General features: G+C 37.0%; 1 protein-coding gene and 1 long non-coding RNA gene across 2 annotated transcripts; both read right to left on the bottom strand.

Annotated features, from left to right (window-relative positions):
- Positions 1-2,329: 2,329 nt before the first annotated feature.
- Positions 2,330-6,677, bottom strand: LOC145632927 (uncharacterized). Its single transcript, XM_081685249.1, has 5 exons — positions 6,439-6,677; positions 6,227-6,350; positions 3,406-3,702; positions 3,183-3,299; positions 2,330-2,857 (listed from the first exon to the last, which is right to left on the bottom strand). Exons 1-5 carry the CDS (start codon positions 6,675-6,677, stop codon positions 2,660-2,662), a joined length of 975 nt encoding a protein of 324 aa, XP_081541375.1. The 3' UTR covers positions 2,330-2,659.
- An 889-nt stretch (positions 6,678-7,566) lies between these two features.
- LOC145630774 (uncharacterized) lies at positions 7,567-8,032 on the bottom strand. Its single transcript, XR_014112241.1, has 3 exons — positions 7,899-8,032; positions 7,730-7,829; positions 7,567-7,637 (listed from the first exon to the last, which is right to left on the bottom strand). It is a non-coding gene; the product is annotated as an uncharacterized LOC145630774 (long non-coding RNA).
- Positions 8,033-19,741: the final 11,709 nt, after the last annotated feature.

Raw genomic sequence — 19,741 nt, 5'->3', positions numbered from 1 at the left:
CCTTACATTTTAATAATATATCTTCACCCCACTATATCTTAGTTTATCATTTCTCACTCCTTTCATGGTCCCCACTTCCTCTCACATTCTTTTACTTAATCATTTCTTACTCCTCCAACCTATCCCACTAACATCTTATTTTATTAAAGTCAATAAAATCTCCTAAAACTCTGTGTCGGTCAAACTGTGTCACTTAAAAAAACACGGAGGGAGTACTTACTTTGAACCCTCGTACGTACCTCTTTCTAATAACAAAATACACGAGTTAGTAAACTTCAATGAGATAATAAATCAAAGAATTAAATTAAATAATTGAAAGAAAGAGTTAAAAAGTTTAGACTGGATTTGGGATCAAACCCTCAGAAATTATCAACCTTTCACGTCTAGAATGAAGGCAACTTCGAACTTGGCTAGGTGTGTCTAGATCTAATGAGTGCGGTATGGTGTTTGTAAAAGGGTTGGCTAGAAAGAGAGAGAGAGAGAGAGAGAATAAGTTTTTTCTTAGAGAGAGAATAGAGAGAATTAGGTGATTGTTGATGATTAAAAAACGAGGGTCCAAGACCCTATTTATAAGAAAATAGTCCGGAAACGATAGAAAAAATTTAGAGTTCGAAATGAAATAAAACTCATCCTGTCGCCAGGCGACGAACTTGTAGTCAGGCGGTGCAATGGTATTTAACACGTTTTCCACATGGAATCCAATTCTGAGTCATAGAATCCGTGTTTATGGGTAAAATCGTATTTTCGTAAAAACATTAATTTTATTCCAAGTAAAACTCGTAAAGCATAATTATCAATCCTAATCCTACTAGGAAAAAAAAAGAACCTTTAAGATGATTCTAGAAGACTATAATTTATCCTACTAGCTTTAGGAATAATTATAGGCCCTCCTCTAGATCATTGGGCCGTAGGTAAGAACCAAACCAAGCCCAGTTTAGTATTTTGGCTATAGCTTCCTCATTATTCATCGGAATTAGGCTTATAATATATCGTTGGAAAGCTCTTTTTGAGCCCCATCCAACTACACTATTATTGGACCCTTATCATGGACCAAACTAAACTGGATTGGCTATTTTCATAAAATAGAGTAGGTTTTAAAAAACAGAAAGAAATATTTTTAATAAAAACTAACCGCAGCACTAGACTTTTCACACTTTCACTTCATTCGATTATGATTCGCCGCCAAAGGTATTCATCACTAGGTTTGGTTTTGGGGAGACACAATTGGGTGTCTACAGAAACCCCTACTTTGACTGAGTTTAAAGAAACTTAGGTTTCTAAAACAAAAGTCAAAGTAGCGATAAAGACGGGGAATGATTCAAGGCGTTCTACGACCCTAAATCATTCTTGTAACGCTGATATCTGCAAACTAGCGTTAGTTAAACAGATAAGAGAGTTAAGAAATGCGTATCTTACACCGTTGAGCACACGTCTCTAGAGTAACTGATCTACTGCATTTGTTGTAACAACCGCTTGAAGACCGCTCTGGTTGTAGCTGCCTCTAATTTCCGCTATGATAGTCTTCCGCAAGCTAGGAAACACCATCGAAGATAACTCTGCTTGTAGTCCACTACAAGAAAAAGGGTAATTAGCGACGGCCAAAGTAGTCGCAAATCCGTCGCAAAAATGGATTTGCGACGAATTTGCAACTACTTTGGTTCGTTGCCAAAGACCTCGTCGCAAATCCATTTTTGCGACTAATTTTTGGACAGTCGCAAATTTAGCGATGGATTTGCAACGCCTTTGCAACTACCATTTAGCGACTAACTTTCAAATTTTAGCAACTAAATTATTGTCCGTCGTAAAATATTTGCGACGGATTAGCAACTACTTAGACCAATGTTGTAAGACTACTTTTGCGACGGATTAGCGACTACAAGACCAAACTTTTGCGACTACGAGACTAAACTTTTGCGACTACGTAGACTAGTTTAATTGCGATGGATTTGCGACTACTGAGACTAATGTTTTTTGTGACGGATTAGCAACTACTTACGAAACAAATTTTTGCAACTACAAACTAATTATTTGTGACAGATTAGCGACTACTGAGACTAATGATTTTGCAACTAACCAATCAGTCTCTAAACCAAATTTGCAGTCGCTAAATATTTGCGACTGACGATCAATATTTGATACCATAATTTAGCGACAACCAATATCATTCACAAAAAAAAGGTACCCACGCATAAATTCAAATAACCAAAATGTTAATTTTATTCAAATATCCAAAATATCAATCAATTTTGTATCAATGTATTAAAAAACAATATTTAACTCATTAGACTAATTGTTCCAAAAGTCACCTCCCATATATAAAAAAGCTACTTCAAACAAGAATTAATGACAATGTAAAAGACCAGTTGTTCATAAAATTACCACCAAGAAAATAAAAAGCACTTAGTTGTATCACGAGAGCGGGTGACTGCAGGCGTAGGAGGCTTATAAGGACGGTAAACTTGTTTTACAAGTGATGCCATTTCCTGCAATGTTTTTTGCATAGCTAATTTTTCCTTCTTCCATGTAGCTTTTTCGATCTCATGATTTTCAACGAATTCCTTAGCACATTTTAAGCTCTCTGCCTCTATTATTTGGCTTTCTTCTACCTTGTTATGGTTTTTTCCGCCATCTTCTTTAGTTCGTCAACTTGAGAACTTAATTAAGAAATCATGGAAGGAGTGGAAGATGATGCAGTAGATTGAGAAGTAGGATCACTCTTGTAATACATTTGTGAAGCACTCCCTAAACCGTAGACTTTTCCTTTCTTTTGCCCACCTACAACCTCCAAATAGACTTTGTCGGGGTTTATCTCAATTCCTTTGTTCTTATATTCCTCAAGTTTTTCCATATATTCTCCCTGCATTAAGATATGTATTAGTAACTATGATCTCAAATGTTAATACTTAAAAAGACTAAAAACATAAAAAAAAAAAAAATAAGTTCAAATAAAAAATGCAAGACTTATAGCAAAATAATTTATGTAAGCAGTTATTAGTCAAAATAAACCTGTCTCAATTCACATTGTGCCATACCACATTAATCATATGATTAATGCCGGCAAATCATTCTCATCCTCCAACTCAATCACACAAACAAATAAACAATCTATAATATCTCCAAACATTAATTACCATATATATATATTTTTTTAATCTTAGCAAAATATAGAAGTATACTCATACCATGACTTTTTGAGACTTGTCACCCATCAATTCAACTTCATCATTGGCCACACAAACAAAATGAGTGCTCTCATAAACTTCAGCAGCAGTTGGTAAAATTCCATCCTTTTTCTTTGCCTTGTATTAGAAGAAGTTGTTAGCACTAAAAAAAATACAACAAAATTTTCTACTTGCTTCAATCTTATATAAAATCATAAGTTTGCTGCTAAAATCATACACTTACCATTTTTTTAACCACTTGAGGAGTAGATATGCTACCTTGGCGATGGCCAGGGTCAAACTTCTCTAATGTTTGGCAAGATAACCGATTATCTCTTGCTTGGTTAGAACGTTTCAGAAAATCAGGATGCTTACGCTTATTTATGAATTTAGCTCGTACACTGTCAGTAATGAAACTAACTTCCTTATGGAGAGGCATTTTGTAAACTTGGTTCAATGTGCCCCTAAGTCGATCCCCAGCTTTTTTGTCAAATTCTCTCCTAGCCTTAGCATCGAACTCAGTTCTCCAAGTATATGTACGCTGCACATAATTAACATGTAAAGCTTATAATTTTAACTCAAAATAGCATATTATACATAAATAGCATATTATACATAAATAATTAACATACAGAGTTATATGCATTAATTTAACAGTTGTCTGCTACCTATATGGTTTAAAAAATTCGTTACTGTTTTTATGAAGCTTTGTGCTTAGTATTTTTTATATGTAAATAATCTGTGGTAATGATTATGCAACACTCAACTTAGATCAATGCAAGAATAAAATAGAAAAGCAATAAAGAACAGAACATTGAGGGAAATAGGCAGGAGACAGAAACAACAGCAGGTTCAGAACAGCAACAACAACAAGCCGTGGCTAAGGCAAGGTCAGGTAGAGGACCGTTGAAACAGGGCAGACAAGGCAGCTTTGGTCATTTGTTTGCACTATGCTAAAAGAGGAAGAGGACAAGAGTAGTCTCTGGTGGGATTAGAAGTGTTGCTGCTGTGGGTCGTGGCTGTTGGAGGTGCCCTGCTACTGGCACTGTGCGCATCAACACTGATGCAGCGGTGTTGGAAGGGTGGGGTGTAAGCTTGGGGGTTGTGATTAGGGACTCTAATGGCATCATTATGGCTGTGATGGTTCGTAGTATGAGTGCTCAGGTCCGTGTGGATATGACAGAGGCTTTGAAAGCACGAATGGGGGTGGTTTTGGCTATGATAGAGTGCCGAAGTGATTTGGGATGCAACACCGTTTGAAACGAGGTTGGAGAAAGCACTTGAAAAAGAAGGCAGTGGTGAACTTTCTAATTTGTGAAAAGGAAAAAGAAGGCAGTGCCGAAGTAATTTGTGAGGTAAAATTCACCTCTTCCCCAGCTTTTCTTTGGATTCAAATGACCAAATCTGAAATACCCTATGCTTAAAATAAATCCCAGAGTTTGAAATAAAATGAAATAAATTTTACAAAAGAAATAAATCAAACTAAGCATTCAAACATAAACTAAGCTAAAATTACCAACATTGTATTGTTGTAATGTTTGCAATACATTGTATTGTATCTCCAAACTGGGGAATCCTAGAATAAATATTTCCCTAGTTTGAAATAAATCCCAGGGTAAAAATTTTAGATTCTCTTCTATATAGTGTAATAAACTAAAATTCTGGGCAAAAATAAGAGGGAGATGAACTTGATTGATTATATGAGAATTACCGAAGATATAATTGATATTGAGCTTTTGAGAGTATCTCTCTCAGGTACAAATTGAAACTAAAATGAAACTTGATAAAATTCTTCATCATTTATGTCTTCCTAATTCCTCTGATTATAGTTTAACTGATCTTCCTCTTCTTGCTGCTAAAGCTACTTTTAATAGAATTGTAATGCAATTCCTAATTTGTCCATCCCCGAACCAGCTATCCCCAATGCATTACACATAGCAAACATGTCGTAAAACTGCAGAATTCAATATTCTAGAGACGTGTTCTAGGATAAAAAGAAAGCATGAAAAGATATCACAGTGCAGAATGGTTGTTTTATTTATTTTGGCTCATGATTTTGGATTGTTAATACAGTCTGCAATAGAACACTTGTTCAGATTCTGGTTTCTCTGATCCTTGTCTTGTCTGAGTGTTTTGATAGGTATACATATGTATTAATTATACTGGCAGGTAACCTGTGGTATATGTGATTGAGTGATTCTCTTCGATATAATAAGTGTCTAGAAGTTAAACCACTTGACAGAGCTACATATCATTGCAATAGAACGAGAAAATGCACTCACAACACCAACAATCTGAGTGTATGAAAGAAGAAAGAAACGGCAGCAAGACAATAATAAGACATCGGCAGCATACCTCTGAGAGAACAGGACACAAAACATCCACTATAGAGAGTGGTATGGGTGTTATGGTGGGTAGTGATAGCTGTTCTGTTTTGGCAGCAGTAGAAGACAAATGCAATTAAGTGTGAGAGTCTTTGTGAGAGGGGAAGCTGAGTATAAGTAGAATAGCAATGTAATTGAATGGCATGTGATTTGTGTTATTCATATTAGAGTAATAGTAGGAGTAGTGCTCTCCAAGGCTTAACCTTTTGGCCATAGACTTTGTAGCCGTTATTCACAATCATTTAATCAAACAAATCTCAAGCTTTCCTCTCTTTCATTTCACTGTTCTATTAGTTTACAGCAAGACTATGAGAGGGACTGAGGAAGAGCAAGAGCAAGAGACATCTGTTCAAGCAGAGATCATGTTTAACATTCAGTACTTTTTAAGGCCATAACAGAAATCCAACGATGACAGCTGTTCCGTTACAGAAGGATCAAACCTAAGTCTTCTAGGACTAATAGAATTACGAAGTTCATTAAGTTAATGCACCAAACAGAAATTAGTAATCAATCAAGCTTTCCTCTAAATTCTTAGTTAATTTGAGCATAATTACATTGATAATTATCGGTCCTTGACAGATAGAGCAAAAGGAACAGCATACAAAACACAAAACACAGTATTAAGGCTAATATGATTTAAGAGCAATGAATACAAGAGAATGTCTCAAATTCTAAACATACCTTAAACTCAGTGAACCAACGATCCCTAACCATAAGTGGCACTTCAGTAAAATTCATGTATGGGTGGTTGTAGTGTGCCTTCCAAGATTTTGTGACATTTCCACTAACGGTATGGTCATCAAACCTGATGCAAGAAAGATTAAGCACAAGCATAAATAATGATAATAAGCTACTAAGACAACAAATATAATACATAGATAAATATAACTGACCATAGCCCATCTGGTGAGAGCTCAATCTTTCCTTGTTCCACTCCATTCAAATTTTGTGGTGCCACATCATTCTCAACAGCAACATCAACATTAGAATTTACTTGTACAGGACCATTAGAAGGTGGTGGTGTCGGTCGTGTGACCACATGATTGTCTTGATCAACCGATTGATTATTGGCTCGGACACCGCCTTGATTACCTCCCCGACCAAATTTTGAATTTTTCATGAAGGATTTCATTTCCAAAGAACTAGAAAGATCAGAAGCACAATAATTATTTTATACATAATAACCCATAATAAAAATTTTTTTTTAAAAAAAAGTAAGCTCACAAATATGATCTAGAAATTTTAAAACATTTATCATATACCAAACAAATAAGATAAACACATTGTCTATCAAACAAATAAGCCCATAACAAAGAAAACAAATTGAAAACTACAAGCTTAGAAATTATTCTTCTTCTTCATCCACATCATCATCATCATCATCCTCGTCATCGTCCTCGTCATCGCTGTTAGTGTATCCTAACTCTCCATCAACCTCTTCTTCAGATTCAGATTCAGTATCATCCCATTCATCTTCTTCATGTTGTTCTTCCTCTTCACCACCTGAGCCGTCCTCCTCCATTTCATCCATATCCTCGTACATAACACCATCATCCTCATCCGACGAACAAAGGGTTGGGGTCTCAGCAATGTCTACTTGGAAAATTGACTCATCGATTGGGGCATCCACACTTGACCTAGCTTTAGTCTTAAAAACAGCCCACCATTGACTCTTATCTTTCTTTAAGCTTAGATAAGAGGTAAAATACACTTGATAAACCTTATGTGCTAGAACAAAAGGATCATATGCAGGGTATTTCTTAAAGTGGTTCACATCAACTAATCTATACTGCTCATGAATATTCATGCCATTCATTGAATCCATCCAATTACATTTAAACAAGACGGTTTTGAAGACATTTACGGTCCCCAAGTAGACCAGCTCAATGACTTCTTCTAAAATGCCGAAGTAATCAATTTCCTCCTCACTTATTACACCCACACCATAATTCATAGTTGCCTTGTGCTTTCCATAATCAAAAGTGTGAAACTTAAAACCATTGATGTCAAATTGCCTCCATGTTTTGACTTGTCTAAACGGACCCATGGCAAGTGCTCGAATCACTTCATCAGTCTCATTAGATTCGATAACCTAATTTCAAATTCAAGCCATTAATTAATAAAATATATAACCTTAGTCATATTTAGCGAATGATATATCGAAACTTGATTGTAAAAACTTACAAAATCCTGAAACCATTTGGAAAATTCATGTGAAAACTTGCTCCAAATATCATGTAGGTCAATACCAGGATATTTTTGCATCATCGACTCTTCAAACTTCCTATAAACCTTAAAACGTTAATAATCTAGCAAATTGCATAAAATAACTACCAATTATAGAAATTTGTACCTTTCATATTCTCCTAACACCCCACAATTGGAAAGAACATAGTGGTGTGCATGCTTGACTTCTTTCGAATCTAAAAACCTTGTTTGGACACCTTTGCCATGACCTTTGCTAAATTGGAATAATTCTGGTATAGTTGAATCTAGATCATCATCTTCAACAACATTGCGTCCTAGATCTCTAGATTTCGTATCAACATGAGGTTGAAAGTAATAAGAACAAAAGTTAGAAATCTCTTCTGCAAGATAAGCCTTGCAAATTGAGCCTTCCACTCGTGCCTTATTACCAATTTTCTTCTTCAGATGACTAAGAAATCTACAAAATAAGTTAAATTGACTCATTCACATGTAAAATTATAAATCATATAGAAGAAACTTGAAAACAATGGAGTGGCTTGGGAAAATGTATATTACCTCTCAAATGGATACATCCATCTGTATTGCACAGGACCACCCACTTTTACTTCATGTGGCAAATGAACGGGTAAATGCTCCATTGAATTGAAAAATGCAGGTGGGAATATTTTCTCCAACTTGCATAAGATTTCTGGAATGTTTTTTTCTAAACGAGTCACATCATCAACTTTAATAGTGTAAGAGCATAGATCGCGAAAAAATTGGCTGATTTCAGTGACTGCTTTCCAAACATTATCAAGAAGAAGTTCTCTCATTGCAACGGGCAACAACCTTTCCATGAACACATGACAATCATGGCTTTTCATTCCATGTATCTTACAGGCTTGCAAATCCACACATCTACCAAAATCAGAAGCATATCCATCTGGAAACTTAAGATCTTTTATCCATTCACACAACACTCTACGTTGTGCTTTATCAAGAGTGTATGGTGCTTTTGGGAAGATCAAGCTCCCATCATCAGATTCAATAGGCTCTAAGCTACTCCGCTTACAATATCGCTGAACATCTAAGCGAGCCTTATCTGTATCAACTGCGGTATCTTTCACATTCATTATTGTGTGGATGAGTTGATCAAAATTATTCTTTTCAATGTGCATAACATCTAAATTATGTCGAATCAACAAATCTTTCCAATAAGGAAGCTCCCCAAAGATGCTTTGCTTATGCCACCCTGTCTTAACCTTTTTTAATTTTGTCAAACGGATTTTTGGATCAATGGACTTTGGAATCTCCTTAACCTGGTCCCATAGTTGATGGCCCGTCAATATTGGAGGAGGCAATCGAGTTTCTGCTCTTTTTTTGAAGAAAGCAGTGCGGTTTTTCCTATAAGGATGTGTAGGTGGGAGAAATTGACGGTGACTATCAAACCATGATACTTTAGAGCCGTTGTCTAGCCAAAAAGATCTATGCTTGTCCATGTAGTATGGACAAGCTATCTTTCCCGATGTAGTCCAACCAGATAACATCCCAAACGCAGGAAAGTCACTAACCGTCCATAAAAGGGCAGCTCGTAACTTGAAATTTTGCTTTGTGGATACATCATATTTCATTGTACCTACTTCCCATAAATATTTCAATTCGTCAATCAAGGGTTGCATGTACACATCCAAGTTCCCTTTTGGGTTTTTAGGACCCGGAATGAGCAAGGATAAAAACATAAACGACTTCTTCTTACATAACCATGGAGGCAAGTTATATGGGGTAACAATTACTGCCAACAAGAATATTGCCTTCCAAATTTTCCATGTGCTGAGAAACCATCTGTGCATAGACCCAATCTAACATTACGGGGCTCACTTGCAAAATCCTTGTATGTGTTATCAAGATGTTTCCATGCTTCACTATCACTTGGATGGGCGAGTGTTCCACTTACCCTAGGATTTTGTGAATGCCACTGCATTTCATTTGCAAGGTCTTTGGTCGCATAGAGCCTTTGCAGCCTTGGCGTGATCGGGAAGTAGAATAACACTTTGGCCGGCACACATTTTCCACGAGAAGTCTTCTTATAACGCTCCCCCCCCCCCCCCCCCCCCGCATTTCAAACACTTTTCAAGGTGAGCTTTATCCTTCCAAAATAACATGCATCCTTTGGGGCATGCATGTATCTTCTCATGAGGAAGTTCAAGGCCCTTTACCACCTTTTTAGTGTCATAGTACGTCTTGGACATTGAATTTTCATCAGGAATTACTTCACTAATGAGCGATGAAATACTATCGACACATCTATGAGGCAAGTTGTATTCACACTTCAAGCTCGTAATCCTTGAAGCCATGTTCTAAAACAGATAATCGACTTCCTTCATACAATGGTTTTTGTGCGGCTGCTAACATCTCAAAAAACTTCTTAACTTGAGGATTAGGTTCTTCTTCAACATTCCGAATATCTTCATGCATTGGATCACCATCAACTTGACCAAATGCATCAATAATCATGTCAACATACGGATCCGACGGCTCATCTGATGCTTTTAAAGAATCAAAATCCTCTCCATGACAAACCCATTCATAGTAGTCATTAAGAAATCCTTTTTTATACAAATGCTCTCTTACACTTTCAACATCTAAAAAAGGAACATTTTTACACTTTGAACAAGGGCATCTGATCTTTGAAGATTCTTGAAAATCACGGTGTTGTTTAGCAAACTCAATAAACTCTCGCACGCCAATTGTGAACTCTTTTTTTAGTAGTCGACCTTCTAATCTCTCATACATCCATTTTCGATTCAATTTCTCCATGATCCTAACTGCTAAACGACATTAATAATCATACACATATATGTAATATAGTCTTCTTATATATGTAATTTATTCTTATTATATACGTTACTTAGTTATTTAGGCAATTACTTAGAAGACAAAAGAAAGATAAGCAAGAAAAGGTGCAGCAGTTAAGTCATATAGTGTATGTACACAATCCTTTTTCTTTATTTTTGAAACAATGGAAAAAGAAGTGTTCAATATTCATTTGGTGGGACAACATAAATATAGAGAAACCAAAAAAAAGAAACTTAATAGGAACAAAAAAAAAAAAAAAAGAAACTTAATGCATCAATGTATGTATCCACGATTCGCATATGCTTATAGTGAAACAAGCAGAACAAAACAATGATAGGTACAAATCAATTTATTTTACCAAATCAGGGAACAAAATTTCAGAACAGCGGAAACTACATACATCAAATTATGAAGCATCATATATATGAGAATAGGATATCTAGTGTTAAGGAAAAATATAAGAAAAATAATCTAAAAATATTATATAGGGATTTAAGTCAGTCTGACTAATTCATTTATATAAACTCCTGTTTATAAGTTTCTGTAATATACACTATCAATTACAACATCTATATAAGCATATTGCAGAGAGTATTTACATTGTCAGATATTATTCATTCTGCAGTATACAATTCTGCCACAATTCTGGCACATAAGACACAAAATTACTGCAATATAATAAGTTAAAAAAAAAAATTCAAAACCAGGTAATTAAACCATTAACACCATTAAAAATAAAAACCCAACACTTTAATGCAATGGAATTTTATTAGCAAGAATAAGTAGCGAAACCTAAATTCGACAGCAGTGCAGCACCTAACAACACCACAAGATCAACCACAGCTAACTAAATCAAAATTCTTTGAGAAACCTAATCTTGGTTTTTATTCATCCTCTTCATCATTGTCGTTCCTATCCTTAATTACAATGTAAAAATGCATATATACTTCACTTAATTATTCTTTCATATTCTGAAAATTATACAGAGAATTCGAACTGATCCAGACCTTGCAAACCTCAGCAAATGAAATTAGTCATAAAGAAATTAAAAATAATTAGGGCTTTTTGAATAATAAATCATGTTTGAATGGTTTTACAATAATTGACTTCAAAAATAACCCAAAAATTTGCAATTGGCGGTCAAACAAAATCAATTCAATCTTCGTAATAAACCAGATTAAATTAAATTCAATCAATTCACAACTCATTTAATTCGTAATTCAATCAATTAGAAATATAAAATCAGTTTGCAATTTGCAAATGAAACTAGACTAAAATAAATAAATAAAAATGGAAAAATACTCAATGATAACCCTAAATCGCAATTAGCAAATTGCAATATGAGAATTATTAAATGGACACTAGGAAAAGGAAGCATGCGTAACTAACCGGGGAGGAGATGGATGGCGCAACGGTGACAGATGAAGACGACGACGGTTTGATCTGAAGTTCTGAATTGAACTGTTCTGGCCTTCGTTTTCTTTTTTTTTTGGTGAGGATGAAGAGTATCGAGTAGCACTGTTCGTGAATAAGGAGTGATATAATTTTTTTTGTTTTAGGAAGGAGTGACATATATGTTTATTGTGTTTTTTGGCGGCAACAACTTATTGTACTACTTTTACTAAGGGTTTTTATATTTTCGTACCAAAAAAAAAAACTTATTATATATTAAGGGTTTTAATTCCTTTTTAATAAATTTTAAAAACAATAGTAGCAACTACCATGTTAGTTGCAATATTAGTCGCTAATTTTTTAAAAAAAATTGTTTCAAATTTGTTAGCCTTAGCAACTGCTATTTAGTCGCAAAAAGTTGTAAGAATGTCGCAGATTAGCGACTGCATAGCAACTATTATAAAATATGTTGCAAAATTTGCGACTACTCACTTTTTGCAGTCGCAAAAATAATTTTTGCAACTAATTATTATGGTAGTCGCAAATATTAGTTGCTAATTAGCGACCGCATAGCAACTACTGCAAAATCAGTTGCAAAATTTGCGACTGCTCGTCTTTTAAGTCACAAAAATAATTTTTGCGACTGATTATTATGGTAGTCGCAAAAATCAGTTGCTAATTCATCTTTTTCTTGTAGTGGTCATCCTCTGCCATTTATGACCATCCTCCACAAGCTAGGGAACTCGATCGAAGATAACTCTGCTTGTAGCCATCTTCAGGTTTTTGACAATCTTCCACATCCTAGGGAACATCGTCGAAGATAACTTTGCTTGTAGCCATCTTCAGTTTTTTGACAATCTTCCACATCCTAGGGAAGACGTTGTCGCCGCACATTTAGCTTGTCGCCAAACGACAGGCTTTTCGCTTGTCCCCAGGCGACAACTTTGTCATCTGACGCTGCAATTGGGAATTTTGAATAAATCCCTTTTCTTCTTCATTTCGCCGTTGTTGCCGTTGTTTGCTCGTGTTTACTCCAGACTTCAATTTACCTGTTCTCGCTCATTTCTCAACCAAATTCGCTCAAACTTCTTGCAAATAAAATCTTATTTCATCTATTTTCCCGATCTATGTAAGTTTTCTTCAAACTTACTCGGATTTTGCTGAATTTGTGCATATTAGTTCACAAATTTTCCGGAATTCAAAACTTGTTTTGCTTAATTTGCTTCATTTGTTGAATTTTATGCCATGAAATTGCTTGATTATGCTTATATATAGTCTTTGGAAGTATTTTGAGACTTGTTTGACTCAATTTGGTGAACAAACAAACAATTTACCATTGTTAAACCTCTTGAGTTTGTGAGAACAATGTGACTTGTTCTTCGCGTTTTTGCTAGCTATTCTTGTACAATTTATCACAGTAGTTGTCATAGTATTGCAAGATATTGTTTGATTGCTCTAAAATGTTGCTTATGCTTATATTGAATTTGTGCTCTGTTTTAGTACTACGTACTCTGTTTTTGACGAACATAGTATCATGCGGTTAGGCGAACCTTAGATACTATAGAGCCTTAATTTACTGTTACTGTGCATAATATAGCATGGCTAGACAACGCAGCTCCGGTTCACGGTCTAGGGACACTCGTCAGGAGGATGAGCCCGTTGGCGAGGAGCCGTCTACCACTCTAGGACCCTTCCCGGAGTGGGATAAGCGCACTTTGTACTTTGCTCCTAAGCACCATATCTCAGAGCGGATCTGACGCGGGATCGTCAGCGGGAAGACTCGTAGCCATGGCTCTAGCAACGAGACCATCGACTAGTTGTACGACACTTATTTCCGTAACCATGACGAGTTGCGGTTGCTATGGGAGTCTTGTGGGCTAACTCCCCTGTTCAAGGCCACTCCGGGCATGTATTCTTTTGGGTCGAGCCACCACGTGGTTCGAGCTTTGGCGGAGTTCTTTTGGGACACCACTAACACCTTCCACTTCCCTTGGGGCGAGATGACTGTCAACCCCGCTGACTTCAGTTTTATCTCGAGACTGGGTGACTACTCATCATCATCACCACGTCAATTTCACCAAAGCCTCGAGGATTGCAATGCATCTATCTCTTTGGAACAAATTTTGGAAAGAATGAAACACAGTGTTAGTGGGAAAAAGTCTAAATTTGAGTCAGGTGCACTATTTTGATCATAACTTTTGATCTATAAATCGTAAGACAGTGATTCTAATTTCATTGGAAATTAAACTTGAAGACGCAAAAGTTACATCCTGTCAAAGTTGACAAAGTTTGCTGACGCGCTCTCGCACCCGATCGGGCCGAGCTCTGCCCGATGAAATACGAGTGCAGTTCCAGCGTGAATGAAGCCTTCTCTAGCTCATAATCTGCACAAAAAACAAACTCTCACAAGTATAAGTTACACTCTCCTTACCTTTCTAAGAAACAAAAAACGAAAACACATAATGATAAGATAAGACTAAACTAAAAAAAAAAAAACACGGGTTGTCTCCCGCAAAACGCTAGTTTATCAAGGCCCTGCTCGACCATACTCCTCCTCTCAATCAGAGGAATTCAACGCCTTGAGTAACTTATCAAATGATCCTGCAAACATTTCATTAAGCACTATATTGGGCTTAATTGCAAGCACATTAATCCCTACATAGAAAAGGTTAAGAGCATAGAAAGAGAACTCAAGGTAGATGGAAAAATCAAAAGAAAGAGATGAAAATACACTACAACCTTCTACTTCCTCCGCTAAAATTTTTTATTCAATAGAACGAACATGGAGGTAGTCATTGTCTTCATCATCCAACAATGACTTGAAAATTTTACCCTCACAAATAACCTCATCATCAAACAGGGAATTTTCAACCAATGTTTCTACAACTAGTGATTTTTCAATCACTGATTCGTCAACCAATGAATTTTCAACCACCAACTCTATAATAGGTTCTTCATCCATAATGACATTCTTATTAGGAAAAATTGCTCCCATTAATCTGAATTTTGCCTCGTCCGCCGAAAATAATCCCAACTTTTGTTTATTATCTATTGCACCCAACTTTGGGGGATATTAATTTTCGTTGCACCAAACAGGTCATCTAACCTGATGTAGCAGGTTACCTAGCCACGTGTCAGCATATGATTGGCTTAATTTTCTTAAAAAAAAAAACAAAAACAAAAAAATAAATAAATAAAAACCCCACAAACCACCTATACCCAGCGGCTGCCACCACATCCCCACCCCCACCCCGCCGGGAAATCACCCCCACCCCCGAAAACCCCCTCCCCTGCTGCCGGAAACCACCGCCCAGCTTTCCCCCTCCCTCGAAACCCACCCCTTCCCTTCCCCCACCCCCAAAAACCCCTCACCCACCCCCGAAATCTCCTCCCCCACCCACGAAAACCCCCTCTCCTGCTGGTTAGCGATGTTGGGATGAAGTTGTTGGTGATTATCGGCGGTTTATCGATAGCTGGGTGGGATTTTCGGCGGCTGTGTGGGGTTTGGACGGGTTTACGGCGGCTAGGTGCGATTTTCAGGGTGGTGGTTATGGTGGTTTCTGGGGTGGGATTGTGCGTCACAGGGTAATTTCGGGGGTAGGTTTTGTTGGCGGGGTGGTTTTCAGTATTCAGGGGTTCCGACCGGCCGTTTTCACGGGTTTATGGCGGTGGCTGGCCGGTGTTTGGTGGGGCTAGGGGAACGATTAGGGTTTGGCGGTGGTTGGGGGGTTGCTGGTGGTGGTCGTTTTTTTTTACCTGGTTTTTTTTTTTTTGAAACTTTTTTTTAATTACGTTTTTAATTTTTGTTTTGTTTTTTTTTAATTATGTTTTTAATTTTTTTTTTCTATTTTTTCAACCAATTACATGTTGACACGTGTGAAAAAAAAAAATCAGAAATGTTTACCTGATTTACTGGTTGCAGGTCATTTGGGTGCAATAGAAATTAATACCCCCTAAAGTTGGGTGCAATAGATAATAAACGAAAGTTGGGATTATTTTCGGCGGACGAGGCAAAGTTCAGATTAATGGGAGCAATGATTCCTTCTTATTAATGTGTCCATAGACTTTTTCATCAAGAGCCTTCTATAGTAACTTTCATTAGCAACCAATCATTTCCGAATATGATCATATGTAAATGGAAAGACTCTAAAATCATCAGGAGCACACACGAAAAACTCACTATAAGGGCATTCAGGATTTTTATGATAAAGATGATATTGACAACAACAGTATTCAGGTGCTACATAAAAATTAAATAATTCTTGTAGTGGCGTAAGCATGGATACTTTCGACTCATAAGAAATATAAAGGGAAATAAAAAATATAAAAAAAAATAATCTAGACTATAATAATAACTAGAAATAAAAATAAAACGGTTTCCCCGGCAACGACGCCAAATTTTGACGGGCTAAACTCGTATCACCTAATCCAAAGTAATTCCTAAATCCTCTAACTATGTAGAAAGGGAAGTAGGGTCGAATTCACAAGGAAACAAGTCTATCTAGTCCTAATTAATTATTATAATCTAAATTATCAAGGTAACCAATTATTATTATAATGAGGAAACTAAACTACAAATAATAAAAGTAGGGAGAAATAAATGTTAGAGGAAATCAATGAATAAAAGACCTAGGGCATAGGTTCACCAATAAACAATATTCCAGGGTAATAATAATTAATTATCAATGCATCAATTAGTCAAATCATAAAGGGCTTCAGCTACGTATTACAATTACAGAGTTCATTTACCGGTATTAAATCTCATCTCTCGAATCTCGACCTAACTATTTATAAATTAGTCCGCCTATTGAAACTAAGCCTAAACATCAATTCTTATCTCTCGAATCTCGAATCAATATTGATAAACTCATACAATTAAACCAGGCTTAATCTAATTGCATAGCATTAAATCAATCAATAGGAAATTAATCAAACATTGACCATCAACAATAATAAATTATCCTTTCATATTATTTATGGATCCCCACAAACCCTAGAAAGGAAACTACTCACACATAATTAAATCTAAACTAATCAAAATAATTAAAGGAGACATGATTAACATCAAAGAAAAGAAAATAAGTAATAAAGGAGAGAAGAGATAGTACCAAAAGAAAGAAATATAAAATTTGCATAAATTAAGAGTTTAGAGAGAGAAACAAGGGAGAAAGTAATACTAAGAGTTTAATTAAGAGGAGAGAGAGAGAAAAGTTAGAGAGAGAAAGAGAAAATAAAACTAAATTAAAAACTAAAACTAATAACTAGTTAAACTAAAACTAAGAAATTACCTACCTCCAACCTACGTACTAATCCTGCACTTAAATAGGAAAAGAAAAAGAAGTTTGATAACAAGTCAACTTCTAATCCTACGCCCACTAAAACAAGGAAATAAATGAGTAAGCCTCGTCATAGAATTCGATGTAAAATAATAAGCCCAAACTAACTAAGCTAAAATATCTGAAGTACGAGATGAAGATATTATATCTGCCCGACCGGGCCAGGCCTCGCTCGATCGGGCCCGGTCAGCTTGAGCAGCGTGCTGGGCTTCAAAGCTCTACCTGCCTTTTGTTCTTGGACTTGGTCTTTGATAATTAATTAGCCCAAGTTCCTTCACTTGTTTGGTCTGTGATAATAACAATAACTTGTGAAATCTTAGACCGTCTCATGTATCGAACCCTTAATCATCGAACTAAATTTCTTTAACTCGGCCTTGGGCTTAAAATATACGGTCATAAAATACGCTCCGTCTCTATTATTTTTGTAGTGGCTTAATAAGCTCTGAAATTGTCATAAATATGCAAATTCCTACAAAATATTGCCAACTCTACAAAAACACTAAAAAACGTATCTTAGTAATAAAATAGCTCCTTAGAGCTCAGATAAGCACAAATATGACCGTGGGACGGAGAATAAAAATATATATAAAATAGACTCATCAGCAATACACTACCGATCGTCGCTACTTCCAGGGGATGTACGAAGCTGTGGTATATCTTGGTGAGAGAGTGGCTATCCGACACTGCTACGATATCTTCATTGCTCCTGCTCGCCCGCCTCGACATATATTCTACCAAGCGATGTTGATAGACTTGGCGCGTAGGTCGCCTGCTGGTACTCCTTGGCGATCTCATGCCCGCCCAGGCAGAGTTACGAGGAGGATCTGCTGCCACTTTTAGCTCCGGCCCCTATTGTGTTAGAGGAGGTGGCGATATATATTTTGTCCTTTTGTTTTTACCTTTCTAGATAGTCCCCAAGTGCATTTTAATTTCTCGGGTTTGTTTTTTGCCAGGTTGGACCTGCAAAGTTTGTTCCTCCTTGGATGCCTATCAGCTATCAGGGGATGTACGGCCCGGTTGAGGAGATGATTCCTCCAACTCTTGAAAATCAGCGCTTTGTCGAGCGGTCTATTCCTCGTCACCAGACTCGGGTGAGTTATCAGTTTACTGCTTCCTTGTACTTATCTTGTATTGTTACTGACCTTATTCTTCGACAGTTTTCCCGTGAGGTGGTGACAGCAATGGCGAGGTTATAGACGCCTTTCGCAGTCAGCTGGTGAGGATGTGAAACCGTGCTACTTACGACGTGACGACGTTGCTGAGGAGGTATCTCTTTTTCTTTCTTTTGCATCATTTATTTTCGTATTTTCTTTGCATCGGACTTGATTTAATTTTGCAAGGACAGCCTATTCCTTCACCCTGTACTCGGACAAGCCCCAAGGCTAGGAGAGAGCCGTCCAGGTCATGCTTGAGGCGTCGCCGCACTGCTTCTGGTGGCCGGGGTGGCCAAGCTGATGCCGCTTGTACCGAGACAGTGGAGGGTTCGGGCTCTTCATCTGAGGGTGCATACATTGGGCCGATGGGCCAAGGAGGCGCGACATCGGCTCCTTCCATGGGTGGTAGGACGTACGAGGTTGGCTCGTCGTCGCAGCAGCCGCAGTAGCCTCAGCCTTTGTTAATCCAGTATTAAGGTGAGCTTGGGTGGGCTGGTCCTAATTTGAGGTTCCCGCCTACTAGGGAGTCTGGAGCTGGTGAGGGGCATACCCCCTAGTCTGCGATCTTCTTTGAGATGATGAACATTCCTCCACGTATGCGCCCTCCGGCACCATAGTTGTACCTGTACTTTTTATTTTGACTTCGTAGGACTTTGTCGGTTGTATTATATGACTTGCATTTCAAACATATTGTATATACAAACTATTATATATTATGCCTGTTTTATCTATTGCATTTTATTTTATGTGCGTATGTGTGTGTGCGAGAAAAATTGTGATTAATTTTACGCAAAAATTTCCGTCATTTTTATTATCAATGGAGGGTATCCGACTTTCTCCCCCAAAAGAAAAAAAATGAAAAAATAAAATGATTTTGACTAAAATAAGCCTAAATTTAATTAAGCTCAATTTAATCCAAGGAAAAAAAATATATTGAATTTTGTGTATAGGGTTATTTGAACAAAGGGCGTAATTGTAAAGTCGATGCACAAAATCGAATTGTAGTCAGAAAAACGCGGTTTGCATAGCACGTTGAGCAGGCGTTGCATCGCCTCTTCGTCGCAGGGCGCTGCGTTTCATCGCCAAGCGTTGCACCTGTTGCCAGGCGACATGCTTCGTCTCCAGGCGACATGCTTCGTCTCCAGGCGCTGCACTTGTCGCCTCGCGCTGCAATATTTTCCTTTGAATCCTTTTAGGAGTCGAATTGTACCAGTTTTGTGCATAAATAGCCCCCTAATCTGTCGATTTCTGTATAATTCAAACAGATTAAA

This window comes from Chenopodium album, chromosome 5, assembly GCF_948465745.1.
Source record: "Chenopodium album chromosome 5, dcCheAlbu1.1, whole genome shotgun sequence".
NCBI classification, from domain to species: domain Eukaryota; kingdom Viridiplantae; phylum Streptophyta; class Magnoliopsida; order Caryophyllales; family Amaranthaceae; genus Chenopodium; species Chenopodium album.
Note: the sequence above shows the minus strand (reverse complement) of the source record. Positions and strands in the feature narration are given on the sequence as shown.

Bases quoted from the DNA above. Each gene is read 5' to 3' on its own strand.
- LOC145632927 (XM_081685249.1), bottom strand. From the start codon at position 6,677: ATGAAATCCTTCATGAAAAATTCAAAATTTGGTCGGGGAGGTAATCAA. The intron at 6,351-6,438 runs GTCAGTTATATT...TTCTTGCATCAG, and splicing joins CTCTCACCAGATGGGCTATG to GTTTGATGACCATACCGTTA. The intron at 2,858-3,182 runs GTATGAGTATAC...ATCTTAATGCAG, and splicing joins ACAAGTCTCAAAAAGTCATG to GGAGAATATATGGAAAAACT.